This window comes from Crocodylus siamensis, chromosome 10, assembly GCF_052110815.1.
Source record: "Crocodylus siamensis isolate JL-2025a chromosome 10, ASM5211081v1, whole genome shotgun sequence".
NCBI classification, from domain to species: Eukaryota; Metazoa; Chordata; order Crocodylia; family Crocodylidae; genus Crocodylus; species Crocodylus siamensis.
The window spans coordinates 34,415,364-34,441,185 of record NC_143404.1 but is presented as its reverse complement, the minus strand read 5'-3'; the positions used below and the strand labels follow the sequence as shown (position 1 = coordinate 34,441,185).

The following is a 25,822-nucleotide window of genomic DNA, read 5'->3' as shown; positions in this document are numbered from 1 at the left end:
CCCATGCTAACCAGTAACTGATAAACTATAACTGGTTATCAATGTACTTAAACAATCATTTAACCATTAACAACCCTAGCTTCCAGGCTTCAAATGCAAAAACAAAACAATGGAAAAAGTGGGCAGATCACCAAGAAAGCTTACCAGGTAATAGCAAGAACCTGTAGGGACAAAAATCAGGAAGGGAGCAAAGAATGAGCTGCACCTGGTGAGGGAGGTTAAGGGCAACAAGAAAAGTTTCTGTAGGTATGCTGGCCAGAAAAAAAGGAAGACCAAGGAAGCTGTGGATCCATTATTAAGAGTTCCCCCTGACTCTTTAACAGTGCAAAAAGGTAGAGCTACTCAACAGCTACTTTGCATCAGTCTTCACAAAGACACACACAAAAAAGTTTAAACACCTAACAAATAAGGGTCTGAATGAAATCAAGTCAGCAGGGCCTGATGAACTTTATCCCAGGGTACTTAGGGAACTGGCAGAGGAGATCTCAGCACCCTTGGCAGTGATACTTATGATGAAGTTGTGGGAGATGGGCGAGGTATAAGAGAACTGGAAAAAAGCCATGGTAGTGCCTCTCTTTAAAAGAGGCAAAAAGGAGGTGGGGGGGGACGGACTACAGACTGACTAGCCTCATGTCAGTACCTGGGAAGTTACTGGAGTACATTCTAAACGAGTCCACTGGCAAGCATCTGGAGGAGGAGAGGCTGATGACAAGCAGCTAACATGAAAGAAAACTGAAAACAAACCATGTCAAACTATCTTCTTTGACAAAATAACTACTTGGGTGGATGAAGGGAATACTGCTGACATAGTCAGGGACCTACCTATTTCACAGAGTCTGCCTCCAGATCGCACAGTTCCAGTGTGATGTCAGGCACCATTTCTGTGGTGAAGCCCCCATGCCTCTGATTGGCTGAGGGGCCCAAGAAGTCCCACCCCTCCTCAGAGACTGGCCACCTGTCAATTGCCAGGGAAGGGTGGGACTCGCAAGGCCCTGAAGCCAGAGGTGTGCCCTCCCTTCCCCCATCATGCTCTGCTGCAAAAATCCCCCCCCCCACCCTGCACCACCACTTCAGGACACCTGGGCTTCCTGCCTCTTTCTGCAGCTCCCTCTCCTTCTCCCTGCTGATGATGAATACAGTAACAACTTGGCCAAGCCTACACATAAAATCTTTATCTTTTAGAGTAATTTCACTCTAAAGCCAATCTGTTTGACATAAAATCTTTATAACCAAATTAAAATAACAGTGCATCTTGCACAAAAATGCAAAAATGCAATGTGGCAGCTGGGACCATACAAAATAGATCAACCCCAATTGGTTTTATTCTCTGTACTAGATTATGTCAGATCAAGAAAACTGTCAACAGAGACCTAACATGCTCATCACACAGGTGTGACTAAGGAAGCCAGTGAAGGCAAGGTAACTACATATGCATTTCAATTGACCTACTGGCTAAAGAAAACAAAAGGCTAAATATGTATCTCCAGAGAAACTTGTAAAAGATACAGGAAAGATGCTCTGTATGTGACAAACACACCCTACTCGCATTTCTCCCAACAAACATCTAATGCATAGGGTGTTACAAATGTCTAAACCATTCAAAGCGTGTCTGGAGTTTGGGAAACAGTCCATCACCCATACAAGCTACTGCAAATGTGCTCCATTTGATAAACAAATACCCCCAACCTTTTCCTCCTCCTGCTACATTTTCTTAGAAAATGTGGGTATTGGATGCAGCCAAGCCTGGGGATTTTAACTCAGGTGTGCCAATATACTCCTGCTGGAATTTAAATCTGGAGATTCTTCCCAACTAGAGGGTCTTGCCCCTCTGCTCGTGGTCAGACTTATAGTCATATTTGGAGTCAGGAAGAAATTTTACCCTGTGGTGAGACTGATACAGGCTGTGAGGGGTTTTGCCTTCCAGAGATCTATGGAGTATACTTTAACACCTTTTGCAGCAGCAGAACATTGGCTACTATGCTCCCCCTGTGGCTGATTAAAGTGTTATGTCTTGTACTGTGTCTAGGTTGATTGTATAGTTTTAATAGGAGGTTAGACAATGGATTTGTATAAGATGGGTCTGGATAAGAATGATACTGCCTCGGGCAGAGGGTTGGACTAGAGACCCCTTCCTGCTGTACTTCTAGTTCTCATTAAGAATCTATTCATGCATTAGGGTTATCATATTTCCAGGTCCAAAAATGAGGACACCTGCTGGCGGCGGCAAGCTGTTGCCCCTCACTGACAAGCCCCACACCCCTAGCCCTGCTGCTGCCCCTCACTCAAAACCCACTGACCCCACCCCTGCCCCTCACTCCCAAACCACAGTACCCCACACCCCTTACCCCTTGCTGGTGCCCCTGTCTCCTGACCCACAGCCCCCTGGTGCAAGCCACATACCCCCACAGCCCTGCTGCTGCCCCATATTAAACCCAGACATTTGCTCTTATTGTAAAAACCCACCCGGACACAGCACAGGAGTCCAAAAAAGAGGACATGTCCGGGAAAACCTGGACGTATGGTAACCCTACATTTATTGTTAACAAACTCCTGATTTGCATGCAGTTAGAGCCTGTATACACACGGAGTTAAATCAAGAAGAACTTATGCTAGGTGTGAAATGGAATATTTATTTGGGCAAAAAAAAACAAACAACCAACCTGGCTTCTGTTCAGTTTAACACATCTGCAAACTGAGTTAAGATAAACAGGAATAAAGCACTCTCATTCCTAAGTATAACTAACAAGGAACAACTTCATGTATCGACAGGATTTGTAGGTTAGTACTGAAGAGCTTTTCATGTAACGTATCTAAAATATTAAGACTTAATTTTCTGTGGTAAGGGCAACTTTACTTGGGACTCTCAATCATAAACCAAGAATCAGGCTCCCAATTCTGCAAGAAATCAAAGGAAGCAAGCCAGCAACAAAAACTGGGATTATCCAGGCAGAAGACTTGGTAGATATTACATTTAGATTTTGACTGCACAAATCCAGTGACCATATTAATGGGAAAAAAGTAAGTCACATTGAGAAGACTACTACAGTCTGAATAAGATTTAGACATGAACAGAAATGGGAGAGAGAAAACGGGACATCGTGGTGCCCTGTGACCAGTGGGGTCCCTCAAGGCTCTGTCCTGGGACCCATCCTGTTCAACATCTTCATTAATGATGTGGACATTGGAGTCAGGAGTGGACTGGCCAAATTTGCCGATGACACCAAACTTTGGGGCAAAGCATCCACACCAGAAGATAGGCGGGTGATCCAGGCTGATCTGGACAAGCTCAGCAAATGGGCAGACGAGAACCTGACGGTGTTTAACACCGAAAAATGCAAGGTTCTCCACCTCGCGAGGAAAAGCCTGCAGCATCCTTATAGGCTCGGCAGTGCTACGCTGGCTAGCACTACAGAAGAAAGGGACTTGGGGGTCATCATTGACCGCAAGATGAACATGAGCCTCCAATGCGATGCTGCGGCTAGTAAAGCGACCAAAATGCTGGCGTGCATCCATAGATGATTCTCGAGCAAATCCCGGGATGTCATTCTCCCCTTGTACTCGGCCTTGGTGAGGCTGCAGCTGGAGTACTGCGTCCAGTTTTGGGCTCCACAATTCAAAAAGGATGTGGAGAAGCTTGAGAGAGTCCAGAGGAGATCCACGTGCATGATCAGAGGTCAGGAAAACAGATCTTACGATGACAGGCTGAGAGACATGGGACTCTTTAGCCTGGAAAAGCGTAGGCTCAGGGGTGATCTGATGGCCACCTATAAGTTTATCAGGGGTGACCACCAGGATCTGGGGGAACGTTTGTTCACCAGAGCGCCCCAAGGGATGACGAGGTCGAACGGTCACAAACTCCTGTAAGACCGTTTCAGGCTGGGCATGAGGAAGAATTTCTTTACTGTCTGAGCCCCCAAGGTCTGGAACAGTCTGCCAGCGGAGGTGGTTCAAGCACCTACATTGAACACCTTCAAGAGTAAATTGGATGCTTATCTTGCTGGGATCCTATGACCCCAGCTGACTTCCTGCCCTTTGGGCAGGGGGCTGGACTTGATGATCTCCCAAGGTCCCTTCCAGCCCTAATGTCTATGAAATCTATGAATAGTAACTTGAAACAGCCAATTTGCAAATGGCTGGATTCCTACAGAAATTCAACTGGTAGACTTACCATTTTACTACTATTTCCATATCATCCAGATTAAAAATAAATAGGTATTTAGATTTCTCTTCATTTTAAAGCCAGATCACTTACCCTTAATACCAGCTTCTTGTACTTTTCAGACAAGTCCACCTTCACACATCTTCCTTGGAACCAAAGTGCTTTGTTTGCACAATGCTCAACCATAGCTAAAGCATCTTCTCTGGTCTCCATCTCTATGAAAGCCTAAAAAACCAAAAAAGATTAGAATACATGCAAATATGCAAGAGTTGTATAATAAGATTTTACAGTTATTTAAATTAGAGCAAGGCCAAATTCCAACCTAAAGTATCTTTATTCCATACATCCAATCAACCCAATTTTACATATTTGCAGCCCTGAAAAAAACACCTTCATCTGTCAGTACTACAGGCCTTAGGACAATGCAATGTTTTTACTGTAGAAGTAGTTCTGAAATGACATGGAGATACTAAGTTGATCTGAAAGAGTCATCTTAAAAAGACAGTGTCAGTGTAGTCTTTGAATTTTAAACTAGTTAGTTTGACCAGGATGCCCACCCCCCTTTCCAAGACAAAAACTGCACCCTGTGCTAAAATTTCCAGGCTAGAGGGATTGCTCTGGATAGTTCCATTCAAAATTTTTGGAGCAATACCAGAAAGTGGCAGCAGGCAGTTGCTCATCCAAAAGGGATCTTTGTGTGGAATTCTGGAGCAATCTATTCTGTTCAAAACACAGATTACTTTGCTGGAGAGGACAGAAAAGCAGTTTTGGTTCAAGTGTCAGTAAGCATAAAATCCTGCCTTAGCATCAAAATCTGGAGGGCACAACAGGTACCATGCTTACTGGTATACAACACACATGAAGGTGAATTGGGAAGAGCAACCAGAATAGGAAACAGATTGCATACCCGCTAATTTTTGCTAAGGTGTACAGTCTAGAAGCACTTCTAGATCCCCAATTGCTTCTTGGTTTTCAGATGAACACTAGTTATGAAATTTATTTCTCCTGGCTGGGGACCTGGGAGACCTACCTGGTTCTTCCCCCTCCCTGCTTTTTATTTATTTATTTATTTATTTAAATCAACAGAGCTTAAAAGTACTGAGATACAAATTGTTCACAATTTCTATATACAAGGGACACATACACATCAATGACACATTTAAGTTTATACCTACTGAGAAACGTTCTGTGGTAATAAGCTTAGTATGTCATTTTCAATGGTTCTTTTAAAAAAAAAAAATCAAACCTCAAGGAGTCATAATGAAAAAGGTTCATGTTTAGTGAGGTATACAATGAGATAAATTGAAGGAATTCCCTTTTCTTTATTAAATTACTAGCATGTACGTAGGATTTCAGAGGCAGTCTGTTATGGCTGATTTTTAATTGTTTTAAATTAAAAGCACCCCCTGCCCACCCAGCAGCAGCATGGGGCACAACTCCACGCTGCCACTGCTGCGCCTCACTTTGGAAGCCACTGCAGCACGGCATTCCCTCCTGCACCAGGGTCCTGCCTGCTGAGCTATGGAGGCTGCTCCAGCAAGGTTGTGGTTTGGGAGTAAGAGGCAATGGCATGGGCAGGAGACTGGCATATCAGGGCTGTTCAGCACCACAAAGCGGCAGGTAAGACAGCCACAGCTGGACCTAAGTCCTGGTGAGCTAATGGGACAGATAGCTCTGATTTTCTATATTAAAAAAAAAAATCAAATCCCAAAATATATAGGTATTTAGAATTTATTTTATTACAATGATTGAGGCACTGGTAGGCTTGCAAATTGCTTCAAAATTGTAAATATATCAATAAAACATCATTGTGACAGACAGATAGACAATTAGAGTGGATTTCTATCTTAACTGCAGAAAAATGTGGATTTGGGGGGTTTTGGTCAGAGAATTTTGGGTTTTCAAACAAAGAATAGTAGGATCCCTGTTGATGTCACACCCAAGCTACAATTTTAAAAGACTCTGGTTATTTGCACACAAATCTGTTCAACCTTTCACTTAAGATTATGCACTAATCAATTTATATCATAAAACCATGTAGAATGAAGTTACCTGGCTTTTCATTCTCATCAGTATGTAGTTCTTTATTTTTCCATATGGCTCAGCTAGTTTGAGCACTGAATTGTCAGAATATCCTGAATGAGGTAAATTACTGAGGTGAATCACACGACCAAGTTCTGGTTTTGGTGGCTCAGTTTTTTGGTCAGGCTTCCCTTCTGGTTTCTAAAAATTAAGAATTAATACAAACTTAAAAAGTAAATTCTTCAGAAAAAAAACCTTTTATAATTTAAAATGACCAAATTACATCCATGACAAAAATTTAAGTCCCAGCTTTACTATCATATTTACTTGAATACAAGACTAATAAGACCTACTGACTGCTGGGGTCCAGCCCAGTGAACTATATAGTAAACAATAAGCCTTTTAGGCTGTAGACTAATATCATGCATATTTTGTAGTATAAAAGTAGACACAAAAGTGCTGTTTAAATGTGTGTTTATGGGACATCTGTACTAAAACAGCAGTTTCAAGAGAGATAAAACACATCAATTCTTGATGAACTAAGTCTATGAGTACATATAGCTATTTGTCTATATGCAAATTACTACAGACATGTTTATTTCAAAGGATGTTTTGAAATTTACCCCTGACTTCTGTGCTCAGGGAGAGCAGGGTCTGACAAAGGAAAACAAGGGAATGGGGCTGCAGAGAGATTAAGCTAGGGGGCAGAGGAAAAGGGGGTTACTTGACCCCCCATAACAGGACCCCTACCCAATTACCAGAATGGGAAGAGGATCCAGGGGTACCTGGCCACTTTCCCTTCCTTCACCCCCTAACTGTCCATCTTTTCCTCCTAACTTTTGCATGTTTGCAGGTGCATCCTTTCCCAACTGAGGTCCCTTCCCCCTGGTTCTGATTTCCCCCCTCACCCCATCCTTTCACTTCATCTCTGTATCTATTCTGCCTGTGCCCAGTGGTGACACCAGAGGCAACTTCACAGGCAGGGGAGCCTGAAGCAAGATGGTTGCCAGCTCTAGGTGCAGACAGAGCCTAATGACCCAAGGGGTGGAAGTGGAGGGATCATGAGACCCACAGGGCCCTACAGAAGTCCAAGCCACAAGCCAGTGTAGCTGTGGAAGCTACCAGGGACAGAACCTTCTCTGAGAGGCATGAAGACTAGAGTCGGAGAACTGCAGTGAAAGGACTCAGGAGTTAGCTCCAAGTGAAGCCCTGTCAGCTATGGGCTGGGTGTCCGTTTCCATGGGGTTATGCTCTTTGTAAAGCACTGGAACAGGCTGCCTAGAAAGGTGGTGGAATCTCCATCCTTGAAGGCTTTTGAGACCCGGGTAGACAAAGCCTTGGCTGGGATCGTATAGTTGGGGATGGTCTTACTTTGAGCAGAGGGTTGGACTAGATGACCTCCTGATGTCCCTTCCAACCCTAATTTTCTGTGGCCAAACAAGGCCGAGCTTGCCTGAACTGTAAGGCAGGAGGTGACACGGGAAAAATGGGATTCAAGGTCCCTAAGCTACCTACGCAGCAGGTTCTGGAACCTGAGATCATGGGGTGTGACCAGAGATGAGCCAGAAACTTGCAGCCCTGAACAGCATGTTCCAAGATAGAGGGCTCAGCAAGAGCAAAATTGAGACAAAGCCTGGGGTGGTGGTGGGGAGCCTCAGATCACACAAGCCTCCCTGTGCAGCTTCCCCTATTTGACATCAAGATGTGGCAGGCGAGACTACTGAATAAGGGAGACACTAGAGGGTGTAGTCCAGGGGTCGGCAACCCCCTGCACACGTGCCGAGCATGGCACACAAGACCATTTTGCTCGGCACACCAGTGCCAGCCCAGGCTGCTCCCAGCAGGTGGCTGGGAGGCTGCAAGCCCTGCTGCAAGCAGACTGGGCTCCATGGGCTGGCTGCAGCCAGGAAGCTGCAAACAGCTGCTCCATGCTCCGGCATGTCGGCACTCCGGCACCTTCCAAGGTAGACATTGTGTTTTTTTCGGCACTCCGGCCAAAAAACATGGCCTACCCCTCGTGTAGGCACTAGTAGGCCTACAGGGATGGGTACCCTGTAGCAGCACTTGAAAGCAGCCTACACCCCGCTAGATTTGTTTTCCCTGTTAAGGCAGTAGGAAGGGAACAAATTCAAGGAAAACCCCCAATAATCCAATTCTATACCTGGAAAATTAGAAAAAAATTACAAATGTTCCATATATAGAATCTAATTATGGGGGGAGGGAGTGATCTTTTATTCAGGGTCACCTTACGTTAGAGTAAATACGACATTTACATTTAAAAGAGTAAGTAAAATCAAATTAAGGCAAAAGCAAAATCATTACAGCAATTTAATAAAATTGAACATTACACCAATTAAATACAAGATTGTTTTAAAACACAAACTATTTACCTTTATTCTTTTGTATTTCTGGGACAGGTGGACTCTTACTGGTTTGCCAAATACAAGAGCTGGTGTTGTCGAATAATACTCTACTGCAGCCTGGGCATCTTCAGTGGTGGACATTTCAATGAATGCCTGAAATAGTACAGTATTAATTTATTTTTTCACATTACAGCATTATTCTTCCAGAAGGGAATTATTTTATGTGAGAGCTTAGGCTATTGTTTGAATCTTCTGCAAAATGATGTGGTAGGTTAGTTGTGTTAGTCTGAAGTCAGGTAGAACACGGGGCAGGGTGGCACCTTGAAGACCAACTCAGAGACATGAACTTTCCTAGGTGCCAGCCTACTTTGTTAGATGCTTACTACTGCAAAACAATATACACCTTTAAAAAATGAACTCAGGAAATGCAAGAATTAAGTCATCTGCAGTAATATTATCCCAGCCTGTAGAGCTAGAAATAAACTTAAACATTACTGCGTGTAAACTAAATATAGCAAAACCTCTGTTATCCAGCACCCGAAGGGAATGGATGGTACCAGATAACCAAATATGCCCATTACCTGAGAGATGTTTCTGCCTGGTTGGGCAAAGATGCTCTTCCCGCAGCACCCATATAACAGATTAACCTCACCACCTCTTCCGCCCCTCTCCTGGTGTCAGTGTGCTGGGAGACAGGGAGGGGGGCTCTGTGCAGGCTGCTTTACCCTAGGCTGTGGCCCGAAGTGGGACTAGGCATAACCGGAAGTCCCACTTCCAGTTTTGCTTTTGCCACATCGATCAGCGTCAACCAGCATGCCGGTTACTAGAGCATGCCAGTTAGTGAAGTGCTGGATAACACAGCTTTTACTGTAGAATGCACTATGTGAAAAAAAAGTCAGTCCCCCACCTAACTGCACGTAATTTATTTTGTTTATAATTTGTCATAATTTAATGCAGCATTAGAATAGTATTTTGCATTTCAATAGTTAAAAAGTTGCTTCTAAAACTGATTTTAGAAACTGAAGCTATACTATTGCAGCATTTGTAAACTGCTATCTTCACTGTTCCGTCTGAAGGCTGGGGGCGGGGAGCGACAATATTTCTTATAAAACGAAGACGGGGAAAACAACATTTCTTATAAAATGAAGCAAATCATACTGCTCAGATATAAAAATTCAGACAGCAGCTAAAAATGCCAAAAATTAGTTGAAAGACATTCAAGGGGAGAAAGGAGAATCCAGGTAACTTTAAGCCAGTTAAGGAAGAGGCAGGCAATTATTTTGGGCAGAGGGCCGCTTACTCAGTTTTGGCAGGCTGTCGAGGGTCACGTGGGTAGCCCCACCCCCTGGTCACCAACTTGGGACCAATGTCCCAATGTCTTGGGACCAATATCCCAGGGCCAGTACCGGTGAGGCCCAAAGCAGGGCATAGACTGACAGGGGTCTGTGGAGCCAGGCTGGGCTGCACCAGCAGGGAGCGGGGGGAGCTGGCCCAGCTCCACAGAGCCCCTGCCAGCTGGGACCCCACACTTCTACTACCTTGCTCTGGGCTCCGTTGGCACTGGCTCCGTGCTCCCACTGGCTCCTGGACCTGCTCATTCCCAGTGCCCTCCAGCCCTGTGGTACAGGCAGGGACAGCGCACAGTGCCAACCCCCTGCTCGCCAGCAGGGAAGAAGCTGGTGCTGAGTGCAGGTGTGGGGAAAGCAGCCCCTCACCTGCCCCATAGCCGGCGCTCCCTACTGCAGCCACTCGTAGCCTGCCTGGGGCTACCTGTGCCTGCTCCAGACAGCCCCATACAGGCTGCAAGCAGCTGCAGTGTGGGGCACCAGCCATGGGGCAGGCGAGGGGCCACTTTCTCCCAGCCTACACTCAGCATTTCCCTGGGCCCCTTCCCTGCCCTTCCCCCCTACACTGGAACCTCAGGTAAGGAAGCCACGTGGTCTCAGGCCGGGGCTTCTGGCTGTGGGGGACGGGACCGAGTGGGCCCTGCTGTTGTGAAAGCCTGTTGGGCTTTGCCTGTATCCTATTGCCCTTAGTTCCTGTCATTTTTGACGGGAACCAAGGGCAGATGAATATAATTTTCTAAATTTTTAGGGGCCCCGCAGGCTGGATAGAATGGCCTCCCGCGGGCTGTATTTTGCCCAGCCCAACTTAGGCTCACCTCTATCCTTGGGAAAACCATTGAAAAAATGATTAACAATTACATTTGTGGGAGTCCAGCAGGAAAAATAATGCTGAAGGGCAACCAGAACAGGTTCACAGCAGGTAGATCCTGCTCGACTAATTTGGCTTCCTTTTACGACCAGGTCACAAAATGCTTAGACGCAGGACTCAAGGTTGATGTCTTTTACTCGGATTTTAAAAAGACCTTCGATACAGTGTCTCATCCCATTCTCATAAATAAACTAAATGGCTGTGAGGTAGATGATTACACTATCAGGTGGGTGGTGAATTTGGCTTAAGGGATGCACCCAGAGAGTGGTGGTGGACAGGTCGCTATCGACTTGGAAAGATGTGGGTAGTGGGATCTCCCAAGGTTCAATCCCCGGACCAGTAGTATTCAATATCCTCATCAGTGACCCAGATGAGGGCATGGAGAGCACTCTGTTCATGGATGACACCAAATTATGGGGCAAAGTAAACACACTAGCGGGCAGGGAATGGATTCAGGTGCATTTGAACAGGTTGGAAAAGTGGGCAGAACAGAACAGGATGCAGTTTGATAAAGATAAGTACAAAGTACTGCAACCTAGGGAGAAAGAATCACCAGCACACAGACAGATAGGGAGATGACTTCCTAAGCAGCACAGCAGCAGAAAGGGATCTCGAAGTCATAGTCGACTCCAAGATGAATATGAGTCATCAGTGTGACAAAGTAATCAGTAAAGCTAACTGCACTCTATTGTGTATTAGCAGGTGCATCACAAACAGGTGTAAGAAGGTGATACTTCCCCTCTATGCAGCATTGGTACGGCCACAGCTGCAGTACTGCATTCAGTTTTGGGCACCGCACATCAAGAAGGATGTGGAAAACCTTGAGAGGGTCTAGAGGACGACTACTTGGATGGTTAGCCCTCCTACAAATTAGGACCTACAAGGACAGATTGAGAAGGCTGAGAGGGGATCTAGTGGTCACCTACAAATTTGTCGGGGGGGACAGCAAGAAACAGGAGATGCTCCGTTTACCAGGGCACCCCCTGGAGTTACTAGAAACAATAGAAACAACAGCCACTAACTGACAGAGAGCAGGTTTAGATTGGACATGAGGAAGAATTTCTTTATTGTAAGGGTTACCAGAATCTGGAATTGGCTTCCAAAGGAGGTAGTGCTCTCCCTTACCTTGGAGGTCTTTAAGAGAAAACTGGACAAGCACCTAGCTGGGGTCACCTGACCCCAGCACTCTTTCCTGCCCAGGACAGGGGGTCAGACTCAATGCTCTACTAAGGTCCCTTCCAACCCTAAACAACTATGAAATCTATGACTTAAAATCTTACCTCATTGATTTTGTTGAGAATCAAGTGATTTGTAATTATTCCAAAAGGTTCAACAAGCTGCAGCAACTGATACCTTAAGTTTTTCCCCCTCTGGAAATCCATGATGTGGACAACCCTGCTGGTTTCCTGTTAAGCGAAAATAGGAGTAATTAAGGAGGGTTACACTAGCATGAAATAAAACAGCATGCCAACAAACTCGATGGGACAAAGGGCTTCAAACCCCCTAATTTGACTTATAATTAGATAAAACAATAGGATATTGGTAAAAGGTTCCTCCCTCAAGTGGTAAACAATGTTGGATGGATCATTATAAAAGTCATACAGCCTTGCAAAGATTCCCACTGAGAAAGATCTTGCTTCAACTACTAAATGATCATTTGGGAGCCATAATCTATTGTCAATTTACGAACATACAAAATAGAGATCCTCATCCTCACTGAAAGATGACAAAATTGTCTGGGAGTTCCCACTGTTGACAGGACACTCAGTTGTGGTAGTGTCCCATTTACTGCTGCAATAGCCGAGTCCTGAAGCTCAAAAGTCCCATCCATCGGCTGTGACACTCCCAGCTACTGACAATGCATGGTGTACCCCTGCCACTGGGAGCCTTGTTAGCTGATGGAGCTCCCAGCCACAGGGACATACCTTGCTACATATGCAAATTAGAACTGAAAAAAAACTAGCTAGAAAGATATTACACGCTTTCAAGCTGCGACTTTTGATGGCAGGATAGTTACTTTGCACCTGTAGGCTGTCTAAATTAATTAAACAATTAACTGTGTAATACACATAATATATCAAGAGAGCCTAAGACACAGAATACTAGCCTATATAGCTCTCTGGTTTAGTCACTTGACAGATAAGAACCAAAACTCAATTCCACTATCCCCTTGAACAAGGATATCAAAGGTCTTTTACCTCCAATGAGCGCTGCATAAACGATTGGGTAAAAAAAGACAACACCAGAATTTCTGGCAGAAGCTGTACAAATTAAACAAATTTCATGTAAAGTGCCAAGTTCTGTCCAACTTCAAACAAAGCATTTGCCCCAAAGCCCCAGAAAACCGTTTTGGCCAGAAATGGCCTGAAACTGTAGGGAAGAGGAAGGGCAGGGGAAAAAAAGTTAACACAAAACAAAAAACAATTTACCTGAAACACAGAAAAAGGCAACAGAGCCCTGGAAACAACATGGAAGTTCCACGTGTTTCTGGGGCAGCCTACTACTGGCTGAGCTCCAGCAGGGGATCAGCCTATCAGGGTGCTCGATTCCCCACTTTGACAGGGAGTTTAAGAGCCCTGTCCACAGTAGAACAGGTAAGTACCCCCTGCCCTAAGGGCTGCAGGCATAGGTATACTTGATACAGCTGGGCATGGGACACAGGACACCCCTGACACAGGGATTTCCCCCTGCCCAGCACAGGTCTCTACAGCCCTAGCACACAACTAGCACAAGTCTCCCAAATCCTGCTCTGCACCCCTAAGCGGAGAAGGAGAGGGAGAAATTCCCCTCCTCTCCCACACAGCAGCAAAACAACGCACAGCTCTTAAGACCCTGTGCAGTGTGGGCAGAAGCCCCTAACCCCACACCTGGATGTGGGGGCAGGCACCTAGCGGGGGGGGGACCCTCCCATCCCCTTATAATACATCTAGCCGGCTAAACAAAACCTTGGTTGGGATAATATAATTGGGGCTTGTCCTTCTTTGAGCAGGGTTTTGAACTAGATGACCACCTGAGGTCCCTTCCAACCTTAAATTTCTAAGATTTCAGCATTTTGCAGAGTGCAAGCTTAAAAAATGAGCAAGAGCAGTGTGAAGACGCGCCACATAGCAAAGAAAATTTCTGCCACGGATTGAGTGAAGCAGTTTCCTGCTGGCACTCTTCAGCCGGTGGCAAATTCTTCGGCTCCTCGTGTAATGTGATTCTGGATCTGGCAAGCGAAAAATAGTATAAATCGCCATTCAGAGTCTGAAGTACATCAGAAAAGAAAGGCTGTTTTAGAGGCCGAAGGATAGAGCAAGCGGCAAACCACTATGTCCCCGATGTTCAAACAGAACAAGTGGCAAACCACTGCAAGTAGTCTGACAAGGAAAGAGGCTACATTTGCTCTTGTCGAGGCATTCACAGCTGTAAGTATCCCTCTGCAGTAGCTTGACCACCTGATTCTGAGCCACTACTTGAAGAATAATGTGTTAAATGGGAGTAGTATTCCAAGAGTTAACAGGCTTTAGTATCCTCCACAGGAGATAACTTCACACGTGCAGTCCACAAAAGCTGCACTGGCAGAGTTTGATAATTTGTATTGTGGAGGATGAAGTCACTGACAATCAGGACAACTACATGCTGCACATTTTATTTGAAGGCGGGACCTGGACAGGCAGTGACCTCCCTGTTTTTTAAACACAGCCAGAGGTGTCAATTTTTCAACACTTGGAAACAGGTTTCATGAATGCCTGTGCATCTACAGCTTGGACTTCAGCAAGATCTCAGCCTTCCTTTCTAATAATGCCAAGTACACAAGCAAGGCTTTCATCAATGTGCTCCAGGGAGCAATGCCCAACTCTGTACACCACCTGCAACGCACACATCTTGCCACTGGCGAGTGACATCTGCCGCATGTAGTTCCATGATGTAGATAGGTTGGTGCCCTGCCTGAAGAAAGCCTTCAAACAGTCCTGGCTGTAAGCTCCTATACTGGGAGTCCTTGCCAATCAGTGTGAGGAGCCACCACATCTTGTGCTCAACTACTGGAAGTCATGGTTCAATGCTTTCCAGTACCATGCCAAACACATCCACTACTACCAAAAGTTTGTGGCCAGAGCTGGACATCACATTAGGCACACAGTGCATGCTCCACCTATGGGACCTCCTGGAGAAGAGAAACATTAAAGAGCATGTGGGCTTTGTGACAGAAAATGCCACAAAATTCATGGAGCGCCTTACTTTGTCTGAGGGGTGGCAGCCTTCCATCCACCAGACTTGCAACAGTGATGGACTTACTAAGATGGGCTGAAGCCAGGGTATCATCACACGAACTTTCCAAGCATCAATGGGAAAACCAGCAGAGAAAGGTAGTTTCAGGCAGTATCCTGAAACATGAATATTACAGCTATGATCCCTCCAATCCATCAAGGTTCAAGGCAACGCAGCTGCCTCATTCCTTAGGGCAGTCCTGGTTTTTTCTCTGAACCAGGCAGCTCTGCTGAGCTTTGATACTCAGCTGCTCAAGTCCATTCTTGGGTGGAAGAAACAGCACAAGTAGGAATATTCAACTTATGTAAACAGTGTCAAAAAGTGCCAGCTGCCCATGAACACAACTGCATTCTGGGATTCTGTCAGGGAGTGCTTCTCAGAGCTGAACACACTGGCAAAACAGCACCTCAGTCCCCGTGAATTTGATGAATGCGGAGGTCACCCTCTCCACCTATGGCCATGTGCTCAATCCACAAAGACAGGCTGTCGCCAGGAAGTGTCAGCAGCTGCTCCACACTCGCTTTCAATTGTTAACATGGATTTTGCCTAAAGGTCACCATTCCGTAAAAGTTAGCACTCAATAAAAGTTATAGTTTATTTATCATGGTTTCATTAAGAATTCTAAGTGGTGAGCTTTATTTAAAAGTTGTTTAATAAGCGGTGAACTTTATTTTCTTAAAACAGCTGAATAACACCCTGTGTGCTGCTGTTCAATGATAAATCAGCCCCACGGTGGGCTCCCTCAGTCAGAAGCGCAGAAGAGCCTGCCCCGAGAAACGCATGAAATTGGCTACAGTGACCCTGCAGAGCCCATTCTGCCCCCCTGCCGGAGCCTGAATTATAGCGGACCCTATTATTGGTGCAGCCCAAAACTGCATTTGCCTTTTGTGCAGCTGCATCATACTGCCAACTCGTACTGAGTCTGTGGCCTACCAAGACTCCCAAGTCCTTATCCATAGTACTGCCAACCAACCAGGTGTCACCTATTTTATATTTGTTTTTGATAATTTCTCCCAAGATGTAACACCTTGTCTTGTCTACACTGAACTTCATCCTGTTAGCTCTAGCCCTACTTTCCAATCTGTTGAGATCCTCCAGAATTGCACTTGCATCCTTCCTAGTTTCATGTCATTCCCAAACTTGCTTAACAAGCTTTCTATGCCAGGATCTAAACTGTTAATAAACATAATGAACAATACTGGGCCCAGGACAGATTCCTGTGAGACTGCTTGAAACCATCTGGCATTCTGACATGGACCTGTTAATAACTACCCTTTGCTTGCAGCTATTGAGCCAGTTTTCTATCCACCTAGTGGTAGTTTTATCTAGCTCAAATTTCTCCAATTTGTTTATGAGAAGGCCAAAGACACTACATCAACATTATTCCCAAGTTGTTACTTTGTCAAAGACAGAGATCAAGTTTGTTTGACAATTTATTTTTCATAAATCCATACAGGCTGCTTGTAATCCAGAAGCTTGCAAATGGCCTTTCAGTATATTCCAGTAATTTCAAGTACTAACCAGCCTGTAATATCCCAGGTCCTCCTTCCTCTTCATCCCCCCTACCCCCCACCAAAAGGGCCACTACCAATGGCCTTTTTACAGTCCTCTGATATCTTGCCCAGTTCTCACAAGTTCAGGAGACCATTGTCAAGGGCTCTGAAATCTCCTTTGCCAGTCCATGTTAGGTGTCTGACTGCAGCTTAATTTTTTGTGAAGACTGAGGGAAAGCAGCAGTTAAGCAGTTCTACAGTCTCTTCATCTTCGGTTAAGAGCTCCCTCTGACTTGTTAACCGAGGACCCACAGCTTCCTTGGTCCTTCTTTTCTGGCTAACATACTTACAGAACTTCTTTTTGCTGCCCTTAACCTCCTTTGCCAGGTGCAACTCATTCTTTAACTTTGCTTTCCTGATTTTGTCCCTGGAAGTTCTTGCTATTATGTCCTGGTAAGCTTCCTTGGTGACCTGCCCATTTTTTCCCATCATCTGTATGCTTTCCTTTTGCATCTGAGGTCTAGAAGCTTCTTGTACAGCCATATCGGTCTCTTGCCATTCTGCTTGTGGTTCCATTGTGTCAGAAAAGTTTCTTGTTAGAGTTCCAATACTGTGCCCCTTAGAAGCTCCCAGCCATCCTGGGTGCCTTTATCCTTCAATCTATATCCTCTCCTTGTGACATTTATCCTCCCATGACCCAAAAACCAACAGATCACTATATGATAACTGTCATTACTGCTCTGCACTACATTCACATTACCCAGAAGTTAAAAATTCTCTAGAAACAGTTACAATGGTCAAGCTGGACTGAATCAGAGATCCATCATGGGCAAGCCGCCTTGTTTCCCTTAACAGACAGATCTTGGCTGAGACACTTCCTCTTAAAGTACACATGCACAGAACCTAAGACAGTGAGACCTGCGTAAGCTACTATAGTACAAATTAATACAAATCTCATTGTTTCCCAAGAAACTGAACTTCCTCAATAAAAATCATACTAAAACAAAAAATCTGATGTTTGCATTGGATTATATTAACATTTTGTAGAACTACTGATTCAAATAACTTAATACTAACCACTCTGCCTTTTTGCATGTGCCTTGGTCCTTGCATGTTTCCATTTCCAGACCCTTCAAAAAAATAAAAGTAGAAGCTGGAGTAAGTTTACTATTGCCATTTATTTTGTAGATATCAGTGACCTGTATCACTTTTTAAATATCGTATGTTTAAAAGACTGACATAAATAATTTATTAATCTAAGAAGACACTAAAATTCTAAAAGCACTGTAAGCTTTGAGAAAGTGACCCCCTTTAGATATAGATCTTGCACACAGCAGTCATATTAAGGTCCTATTAAGAGACACTGTGGTAACAGTTTGGATGAGTGAAGAGATCTGCTACACAAGTGATCTGAAACATTTTTATTGTAAAAATAAAAAACTCAGTTTGAGCACTATGATCCTAGTAGGCAACTGCTGAACCTCTGGGTTGTGGTATACAAGTAAGAGGCCTGATGAATTCATTTGTGGCTGATAAGGCTATGATCCCATAGCAGCACTAAATCAAAAAGCCCACTTTTATTAAGAATAAATTAAATGAAACTTTCAAGTAGCTCAGTTTAAAGTTCAAAATGAATTTCAAAGTAGTTAGGATTTCATTAGAAAGTGTTCTACAAATGTTAAGAGAAATATTTTTACTGCATTTTGAAAGTACTGGTTCGGTTTTAAACATTCATCTGCGGTGCTTTCAAAAGAGATGTTCTGCCATGACACTGAAAGCAATGTCTACCCATCGATATTGGCATACACCACGTGAAATGCAGCAACGAAGGGAACAAATGATGATGTTATTAACTTAACTTACTGTTAAAGGAAGAGAAATCTTAAAAACCTGAGGCATTTTTAAGTGATATACAGCCTGATTTTTTTTTTTTTTTTTAAAGAGTAAAAAAAAATTTAAAAAGCCAATACATACATTTTGGCTTCCATTTTTTAATATCTATTTCCTATAATGGGGGGGGGGGGGGGAAGGTGTGTGTGTGTGTGTGTGTGCGTGTGCGCAGTAGGGATGTGAAAGGTTAGATGATTGTTTTACCAATAACTGCAATGATAACTGGTTAGCTGACCAGTTATCCTTTAGCTTTGGGTGAGTACAGTCTAGCAGAGAAGTGTTTTTTTGGAGGGGAAGTTGCATGGTGTTCCAGCAGGAATCAGAAGGCAGCACTGCAACCGAGAGAGGGAAGAGCAGCGAAGAGGGGAGGGGAAATAGTTCACTCAGGTCTCCCTTTATGCAAATTCGTTTAGTATGAATTTGCTTGTATGTGACAACCTTGTGTATACCAGAAATTTGCTTTGTGCAAAATCCGATCCCCTCCACCCCACACACACAAACTCCTGGGAGGCAGCAGCAGCAGCTGCTGTGTGCAAAACCCTCCTTCCCCGCCCCCACGTCCATCTGCAGATGGGTGCTTCCTTGCCGTCAGCTATTAGCTGAGGGCCATGGCCCAGTGGCCAATCAAGAGAGCGAGCTAGGGTGGGAGGCAGGGAGGCACCCCAGTGTGTCACATGGAACCAGCGGTGGTGCCCCTTCCCCATCAGGTAAGAGCTGTGCATACCCCCTGTGCCCTTGCCAAGTACCCCCTAGGGGTACACATACCCCCAGTTCACAACCCCTGGTTTAACAAATATAAACTAGGAGGTTAAACTATTTTTTTTAAACAACATTTACATCCCTAATATGCAGCTCAGTGGAATTCAACTTTCCAGATAAAACATCTGTTATTTGAGAAGGCTGCATTCAGATTGTTTTCTCAGGTTACCTCTTGGCCCACCTGGTGGCCCAAGATGAAATGGAGGTGGTGGAGGTCCCAAAATTCCTGGTGCAGGGTTTGTAGACTGCTGCAACATAAAAGGATCACCCCTAGAAACAAAGAGATGGTATGATATAAAGCAGTGTTAACCTTAAAAAGAAAATAATTCCTTAACCTGGCCTCAAAATTATGACCACTGTTCACCAGACTGAAGCAAAGGATAATTCTAAAAACTTCTAACTAACTGAACATCACACTTTTAATTTTATTTACACACGCACACACATTTAGTGATAAATTTAGGCAAATAAGCCCTGCAGCCTGTCATAAAAGATGAGCATGGGTAGGTAAGGACGTCTAAAGTTCAGGAAGATATGGTAAAAAGTTACTGGGAAGCACCTACTGAAGGTTCTTCAAGCATAAGTCTGTCTCATAAGAGGAGGGAGGATTTAAAAACAAACAACCCCCCCCCCCCGCTTTGTATACATCACATTCTAACACTAAAATCTAGTTTCCTGGGATCTTCCAAGACTAGAAAGAAAGCACTGAATTTACCAAAAACTTATTTCCCAGTATGCATTTCTACGTCCAGTGCTTGAAGGTCATGTGCTTTTGTTTAGAAAAAACCTTTGGCTTGAGCTACATTAAACTTACTCATGACACCAATAATATCAGTATCAGTTAGATGTAAAACTACTACAATAACAACTGAAATATCCTGCTATAGCTTTAACTGATTTGTGTACAATTTAATACTTATTAGTTTAACTAAACATTAAGTGGGCATTTAAGTTATATTAAAGTTATATAATGTTAGATTAGAATAACATAGAAGCCTAATTAAAAAATATTTTTAGGAAGGTCAGCCTACTCCCTACAACACTGATTCTCAAATTGGGGTACCACAGTACCCTTGGGTGCCATGAGCTCCTTTTAAGCATGCTATAGAGTGCGAACACCTATATATAAACACAAAATCAATTCCGAGATTTCAAACAGAAACCCAGTGTCAAAAACACTGACCTGTTGTCAGTCATTTTGTGTCATTTGCATAATAAGATTGAGTGATCTGAATCTTAAGAATTGTTCTATTATTTTACCATGGTCAAGAAACCAAATGAAAGCTTTAAAAAAATGGCATTTTCCAAGGGGTGTCTTGTGTCTAAAAAGGTTAAGAACTACCAACCTGGAAAGCAGGGTATGTTGGACCTAACAACTCTAGTATAATGAAATCTATGCATGTCTCCTGGAGTTTTAAATAGGATCTTTACATGGATAGTCTAAAAACATGCACATCTTAGTCAATAAAACAACAAAAAAGTCCCTATTCATCTTTCTCACGGATCATGAGATCTCTACATTTTCCTTAGCCATTTACAAATTTATATTTGCAGAAGTAATATTCTGAAATGTCAACTGTATGTATCTCATAGATTGAGATTTACATTCCTTACTGGTTTACAAATATTATTAACCATTTATACATAAAACATTTTACAGGAGAAATAGTTCCCTAAAGCTGGGGAATTTTATAAATAAGTTTCAGATTTAGCATAATTTACTGTAATATAAAGATGTTTTCTTGCAAGACAAATTTCTTTTAACATTTTAGGAAAACCTGTTACATAAAAAGACATTGACTGTACAAGGTTACTATGATAAAACTTACATATAGGCCTATGATACTTAGAACACCTGTAAAAAAACTAAAATTATAATAACCCACACAGTTAAAAACTCAGTACCTCTTTCTGTTATAAATTTTCTTCTTGCATTACACCTGAGGTCTGCAGATTAAACCGAGACTTTGTAAAAACTAATTTGATATGCTTTCTCCAAATGGTCATCTATTTTTTCTATACAATTCACACAGGAGAGTGTCCATTCTACCAACTCTCCCTTCTCCCTTTCAAATGGTTAAAAAAAGAAAAACCCATTTAAGAAAAAGACAAGTTTCTTATGCTGTGTAATAAAAAAGCAAAATAAATATGATTTAAGATAATGAATCATTCATTCCAAGTACTCCTCAAATACTACTGAACCTGTCACAGCTTAAAAATACTAAGCTTGATTTCAAATCAGTGTGTTGCATTATTTACTTCTAATCTGACCCCAGCTTATGTTTGTACCACGCACTCTTACTCACATTCCATGTCCAGAATCACTGTCAGGATTCCATTCTGGATATCTTAAAAGAAAAAATAAAATTCAAAAATAAAATTCCAACCTTTGCAATCATTATTCTGTATCTATAATATGTTGATTTACATTTTTACATGAAAAATAAGATATGAATACAGTGTTTGTATAGTAGGACTGGCAGCCATAAGACCATCACAATTCTGAACAAGGGCCACAAGCACAGTTTCAGATTAATTAGAAAATAAAAAAATTAAAGCTCTCACAAGTATAACATACTTCAAAATTCAGTACATGACATTGTGATAAGCAGCGAGAATAAGTCTGCCTCTCCGTTCCCTCAGATGAGCTTGACTATAGAGTACAGAAGAAAGCTGCATCCAAAACATGCCTGAAACATACCATATATATCATAAAGAACTGAGAGAGTGATTTGCATTCTCCTTTCCACCCCCTCCCAAAAGGTTTTGTTTTTGAGTTTATTAAAGGGACACTGTTGAGATTAAAAGATAATGCACTAATCTCTATAATGCACACTTCTATGACCTGCTCTCTGTATATACATAGCTTATATGTCTAGCTATACATGTTCTCATGCCAAAAGAATGTTTAACGTATTTCAAACCCATACATTTCAAGCAGAAGCTGACAGCGTCGACTGTGAGTTGCTCCATTGATATGATGGCTCCACTCCTGCAGTAAATTAAAGGTAAAATTAGCGAAAATATACAATCAAATATTTTATAGAAAACAGTAGACTAATTGTGTCCTAGACTGTGTTCCTTATCTTCTATGAGAAGTATGTAAATAATTGGTGCAGCTAATGAAATATGTCTGTAGCACTTTTAAGAGACATTGAAATACAACCTACCTTAACTTATACCCTGGGCAGAAAATGCCAGATGAAAAATATCCTCTGGAATCTGAGGGCTTGATCCTGGCCTCAGGTATTCAAATCTCAAGAGGAGAAAATTGCTAGAATTTATATATATCTATATAGATAGCTCACAGCCTTGACGATTTTTCCCCTACTTCCTCTGTATTATATCTCCATTTTTCAAAGTCCAGTATACAATGAAAATACTGAATTCAGCTCTAGGGAACCCAAAATGCTGAGGAATAGTAAGAACATCCAAAAAGAGTACTAAAAATTAAAGGGATAGAGAAACTGATATATGAAGAAAGACTTAAAAATGAATGAAAGCAAATATCTATACCAGATAATAGTTATGCCAAGGAAGAAAAAGTATATAAATATCTGGAGGAAGACACCAAAAAAAAAAAAAGGTGAGGGGGGCTTGCTGAAAGTGGTACAAAACAGAACTATGAGTAATGGAATTTAACGAGCAAAATAAAATGTCACTTTAAAGTCAGAAAAGGCATCTAGGAGAATGCAGAAGAGGCTCCAACTAAAATGGAGGAAAAGATCAGAAGGATGACACCCATGCAGAGGCAAAGGCAATAGTTTGATTAGATGCCCAGTATACATTAGCTAGCGAGAAGGGGAGGCTGTCGGGATTTCTACAAGGCTATAATTCCCCAAATCCTTTTCAAAAGGCCTATTTCAATCAGTCTCTGACTAAAAGGTGCCAAATAAATAAGACCTTTCTGACTCTGGATCTTCCCCCCCTTTCCCTCTTTCATCTACAGAGCATTGCGATTGCTAAGGGAAGCTAAGCTCCCTATTGTTTTTTTGGGGGTTTTTTTTTTTAAAAAGAAGTTTTAATTCTGTACACTCCGATGATCTGTATCTTCCTGGTCAGCTGGCAAGTGATTTTTTCACGTATTGTTTTTGTTTTTGGGGGGTTTTTTTGAAAAAAAACTTCCAAAACCAAACCAACATGCTGTAAGTATTCTCCTGCATAAAGCACTGAGGCAGACTCCCAACTGCTGCCTCTAAACATTCACAGAGTGACTTCACTGGCTTTACAGCAAACAGTACTTTTATAATATCCATTATTATCAAGTTGAGACAGATGATTTTTCCAAGATATAGAGCACATATCTGAGTGCAGGATGAAACCCTCAGTCACTTTGTCAGAGGTTGATTAAAAAAGAAGAGGAAGACACCACTCTGTCAGCATTCACAAGATGTGAGCTCCCCTGATGGCTCTGCAATTATAAACTAATAAATATATCAATGCTTTTGATGTACAAACAGGTGGAACAAGAAAAGTTAATTTCACTAAATACAAAACAGTTTATACTTACATAGAAAAAGCCCAAATTTAACAGAAGACAATTCTGAGGTCTTAAGAAATGGTGTTAACAGATGTCACCAAATTTAATTCAAACAAGCATTCCACTAAAAAGGAAAAATCTGAAGTTTACAATACTTGTAATCTGCAATGCTTCTGATGCTCGTGCTGCTAGAAGTAAACATGTATTTCAAATTCTTCATAAATATGTTAAAAGGTGACAAACTGATTCAGAATTTAGGAATAAGTATGGCATCCAACTCTTTCAATGAATTTCAAATTCCCTTCATTTTATTTTGAAACTCCTCCCTTATAAATCAAATTCTTCAAATGAAGGTTTTTCAGCTTAAGACAACCTCTTGCCTACTTTGCTTTTTGTTTGCCTTAAAATACTTTTTATTGTTTTCAATGGGAAAAAGATCAATTAAACAAGACTCTGTAAAGTATTTCTTTATTGCTTCAGGATCAAATTTCCCCAATTCTGAGTTTCTGGAGGTACTAAATTATCTATTTACATGGAGGCAGAAAGTAAGGAAGGACAGCACTTTAGAGCAGGGGTTGGCAATTTTTTTGGCCAGAGTGCCAAAAACACCCCAACCTTGACCCACATCTCAACTTGGCATGCCAGGGGGAGCCTCAAGGGGCCCAGATCCTTGCTGCTGGCAGCAGCTGAACATATGCCTCTGGGTGAACAGCAAGGGAGGGGCTGGGGTTAGATTGCCCCAGCACCTTCCCTGCCCTGTGCCCCAAGGCACAAGTGCAGTCACCACAGTCAGGTAGCTAGTGTTGATGTTCTGGAGCCTGATGCAGCTGTTGGTAGCCTGCCCATCACCTGCTGCAATCGCTCGAAGTGGGAGATGTTTGTGTCAGGCAGCTAGGAGGCTGCAAGCAGCTACACTGGGCTCCAGAACCACATCCAGGCTCTGTAGTGACAACAGGTGTACACGTGCCTCAAGACAGAAGGCAGGGGAGGGGCCTGGGGCAGCACAACCCTTGCCCCTTCTCTGCCACCCACCCAGAGGCACACATCCACCCAGAGGCACCATGGAACCCAGCCAAGGACTCCAGAGCCCAGCACAACTTTTTGTAGTCTCCTGGCTGCCCACCACAGCCATCCGGGACTTTAGGCAGGTGTTGTAGGTGGCCAACAGGCTGCAAACAGAGCATTGACACCTGTTCCACAGCAGAAGCAGCATGTGTGCCCCCGGGCAGCCAGCACGGGAGAGGCCAGGGTTGCACTGCCCCAGGCCCCTTCCCCATCACCTACCCAGAGATGCACATGCAGCTACTGCTGCCATGGAGCCCAGCTTGGAGCTCCCAAATATGGTGTAGCTGTTCGCAGCCTCTGGGCTGCAGCCTGCCCAGGCTCTGAGTAGCTGCTGCCAGCCATGGAGCTGGGGCTGTCTGCAGCAGGGCTTGCAGCCTTCTGGCCACCTGCCACAAGCAGCTGAGGCTCCATGCCTGGCAACACCTACCCAAAGATCAGGCTGGCTGTGGTATGCCGAGCAAAATGGCCTCATGTGCCATACTCTGGCACACATGCTGAGGGTTGCCAATACCTGCTTTAGAGCAACACTTCTCAACCTTCTTAAGATTCAGGACACACCTCCATAACGTTCAGGAATATAACCACACATTGGATAAGAACCACTGTTCTACTGCCTCAGTGGTTCTCATCCAGAGTAATGAGCAGGCATCTGTGTTTCTTGCAGAAAAACAGAGAAAACCACATATTTCCCAACTTTATCAGAGAAAAAAATGGATTTTCCCTTTCAGCAGAGATACCCACAGATTTCCCACTTTTGCAAAGAGCTCTACAGGGGGCAGAGTTCCAGCCTGCAAGAGCTTCTTGCAAAAAGACTGGGAAACCCCCAACTCTGTCCAGAGGAGGGAGAAGGGGAGAGGGCAGAGCCTGAGGCTCTCAGTTACCCAAGGCTTGGCCCAGGCTCACTGTTCATTCCTGTAGCCTATGGTACATGGGGCCTGCAGGGGGCTGGGGAGTTGCGGGTAATGGCTGGGGGACTCCAGCAGGGCTGGGGGAAGAGCAGCAGGGCAAGTGAGGGGCAGGGCGCAGGTGTGTGGCTGGGGGCTGAGGAGCAGAGAGGTCTTGGGCAAAGCCCTATATGGAGTGCCCATTGGCAGCAGCCGGGAACAGCATGCTCTCATCCCAAGTG

The 25,822-nt window shown here is 43.5% G+C and overlaps 1 protein-coding gene across 3 annotated transcripts in view; it reads right to left on the bottom strand.

Annotated features, from left to right (window-relative positions):
* MATR3 (matrin 3) overlaps positions 1-25,822 on the bottom strand; it is a 52,370-nt gene that overhangs the window by 11,078 nt on the left and 15,470 nt on the right. For 2 of the 3 annotated variants that reach the window (XM_090020932.1, XM_090020930.1), the window contains 8 exons: positions 22,082-22,143; positions 21,458-21,499; positions 19,321-19,421; positions 17,580-17,632; positions 12,039-12,164; positions 8,572-8,697; positions 6,212-6,382; positions 4,253-4,384 (listed from right to left, as the gene is read on the bottom strand). In XM_090020932.1, coding sequence (XP_089877058.1) covers positions 4,253-4,384; positions 6,212-6,382; positions 8,572-8,697; positions 12,039-12,164; positions 17,580-17,632; positions 19,321-19,421; positions 21,458-21,459 — 711 coding nt within the window. In that variant the 5' untranslated portion in view covers positions 21,460-21,499; positions 22,082-22,143. The remainder of the gene's footprint in view (positions 1-4,252; positions 4,385-6,211; positions 6,383-8,571; positions 8,698-12,038; positions 12,165-17,579; positions 17,633-19,320; positions 19,422-21,457; positions 21,500-22,081; positions 22,144-25,822) is intronic. The other variant, XM_090020931.1, reaches the window with a different exon arrangement.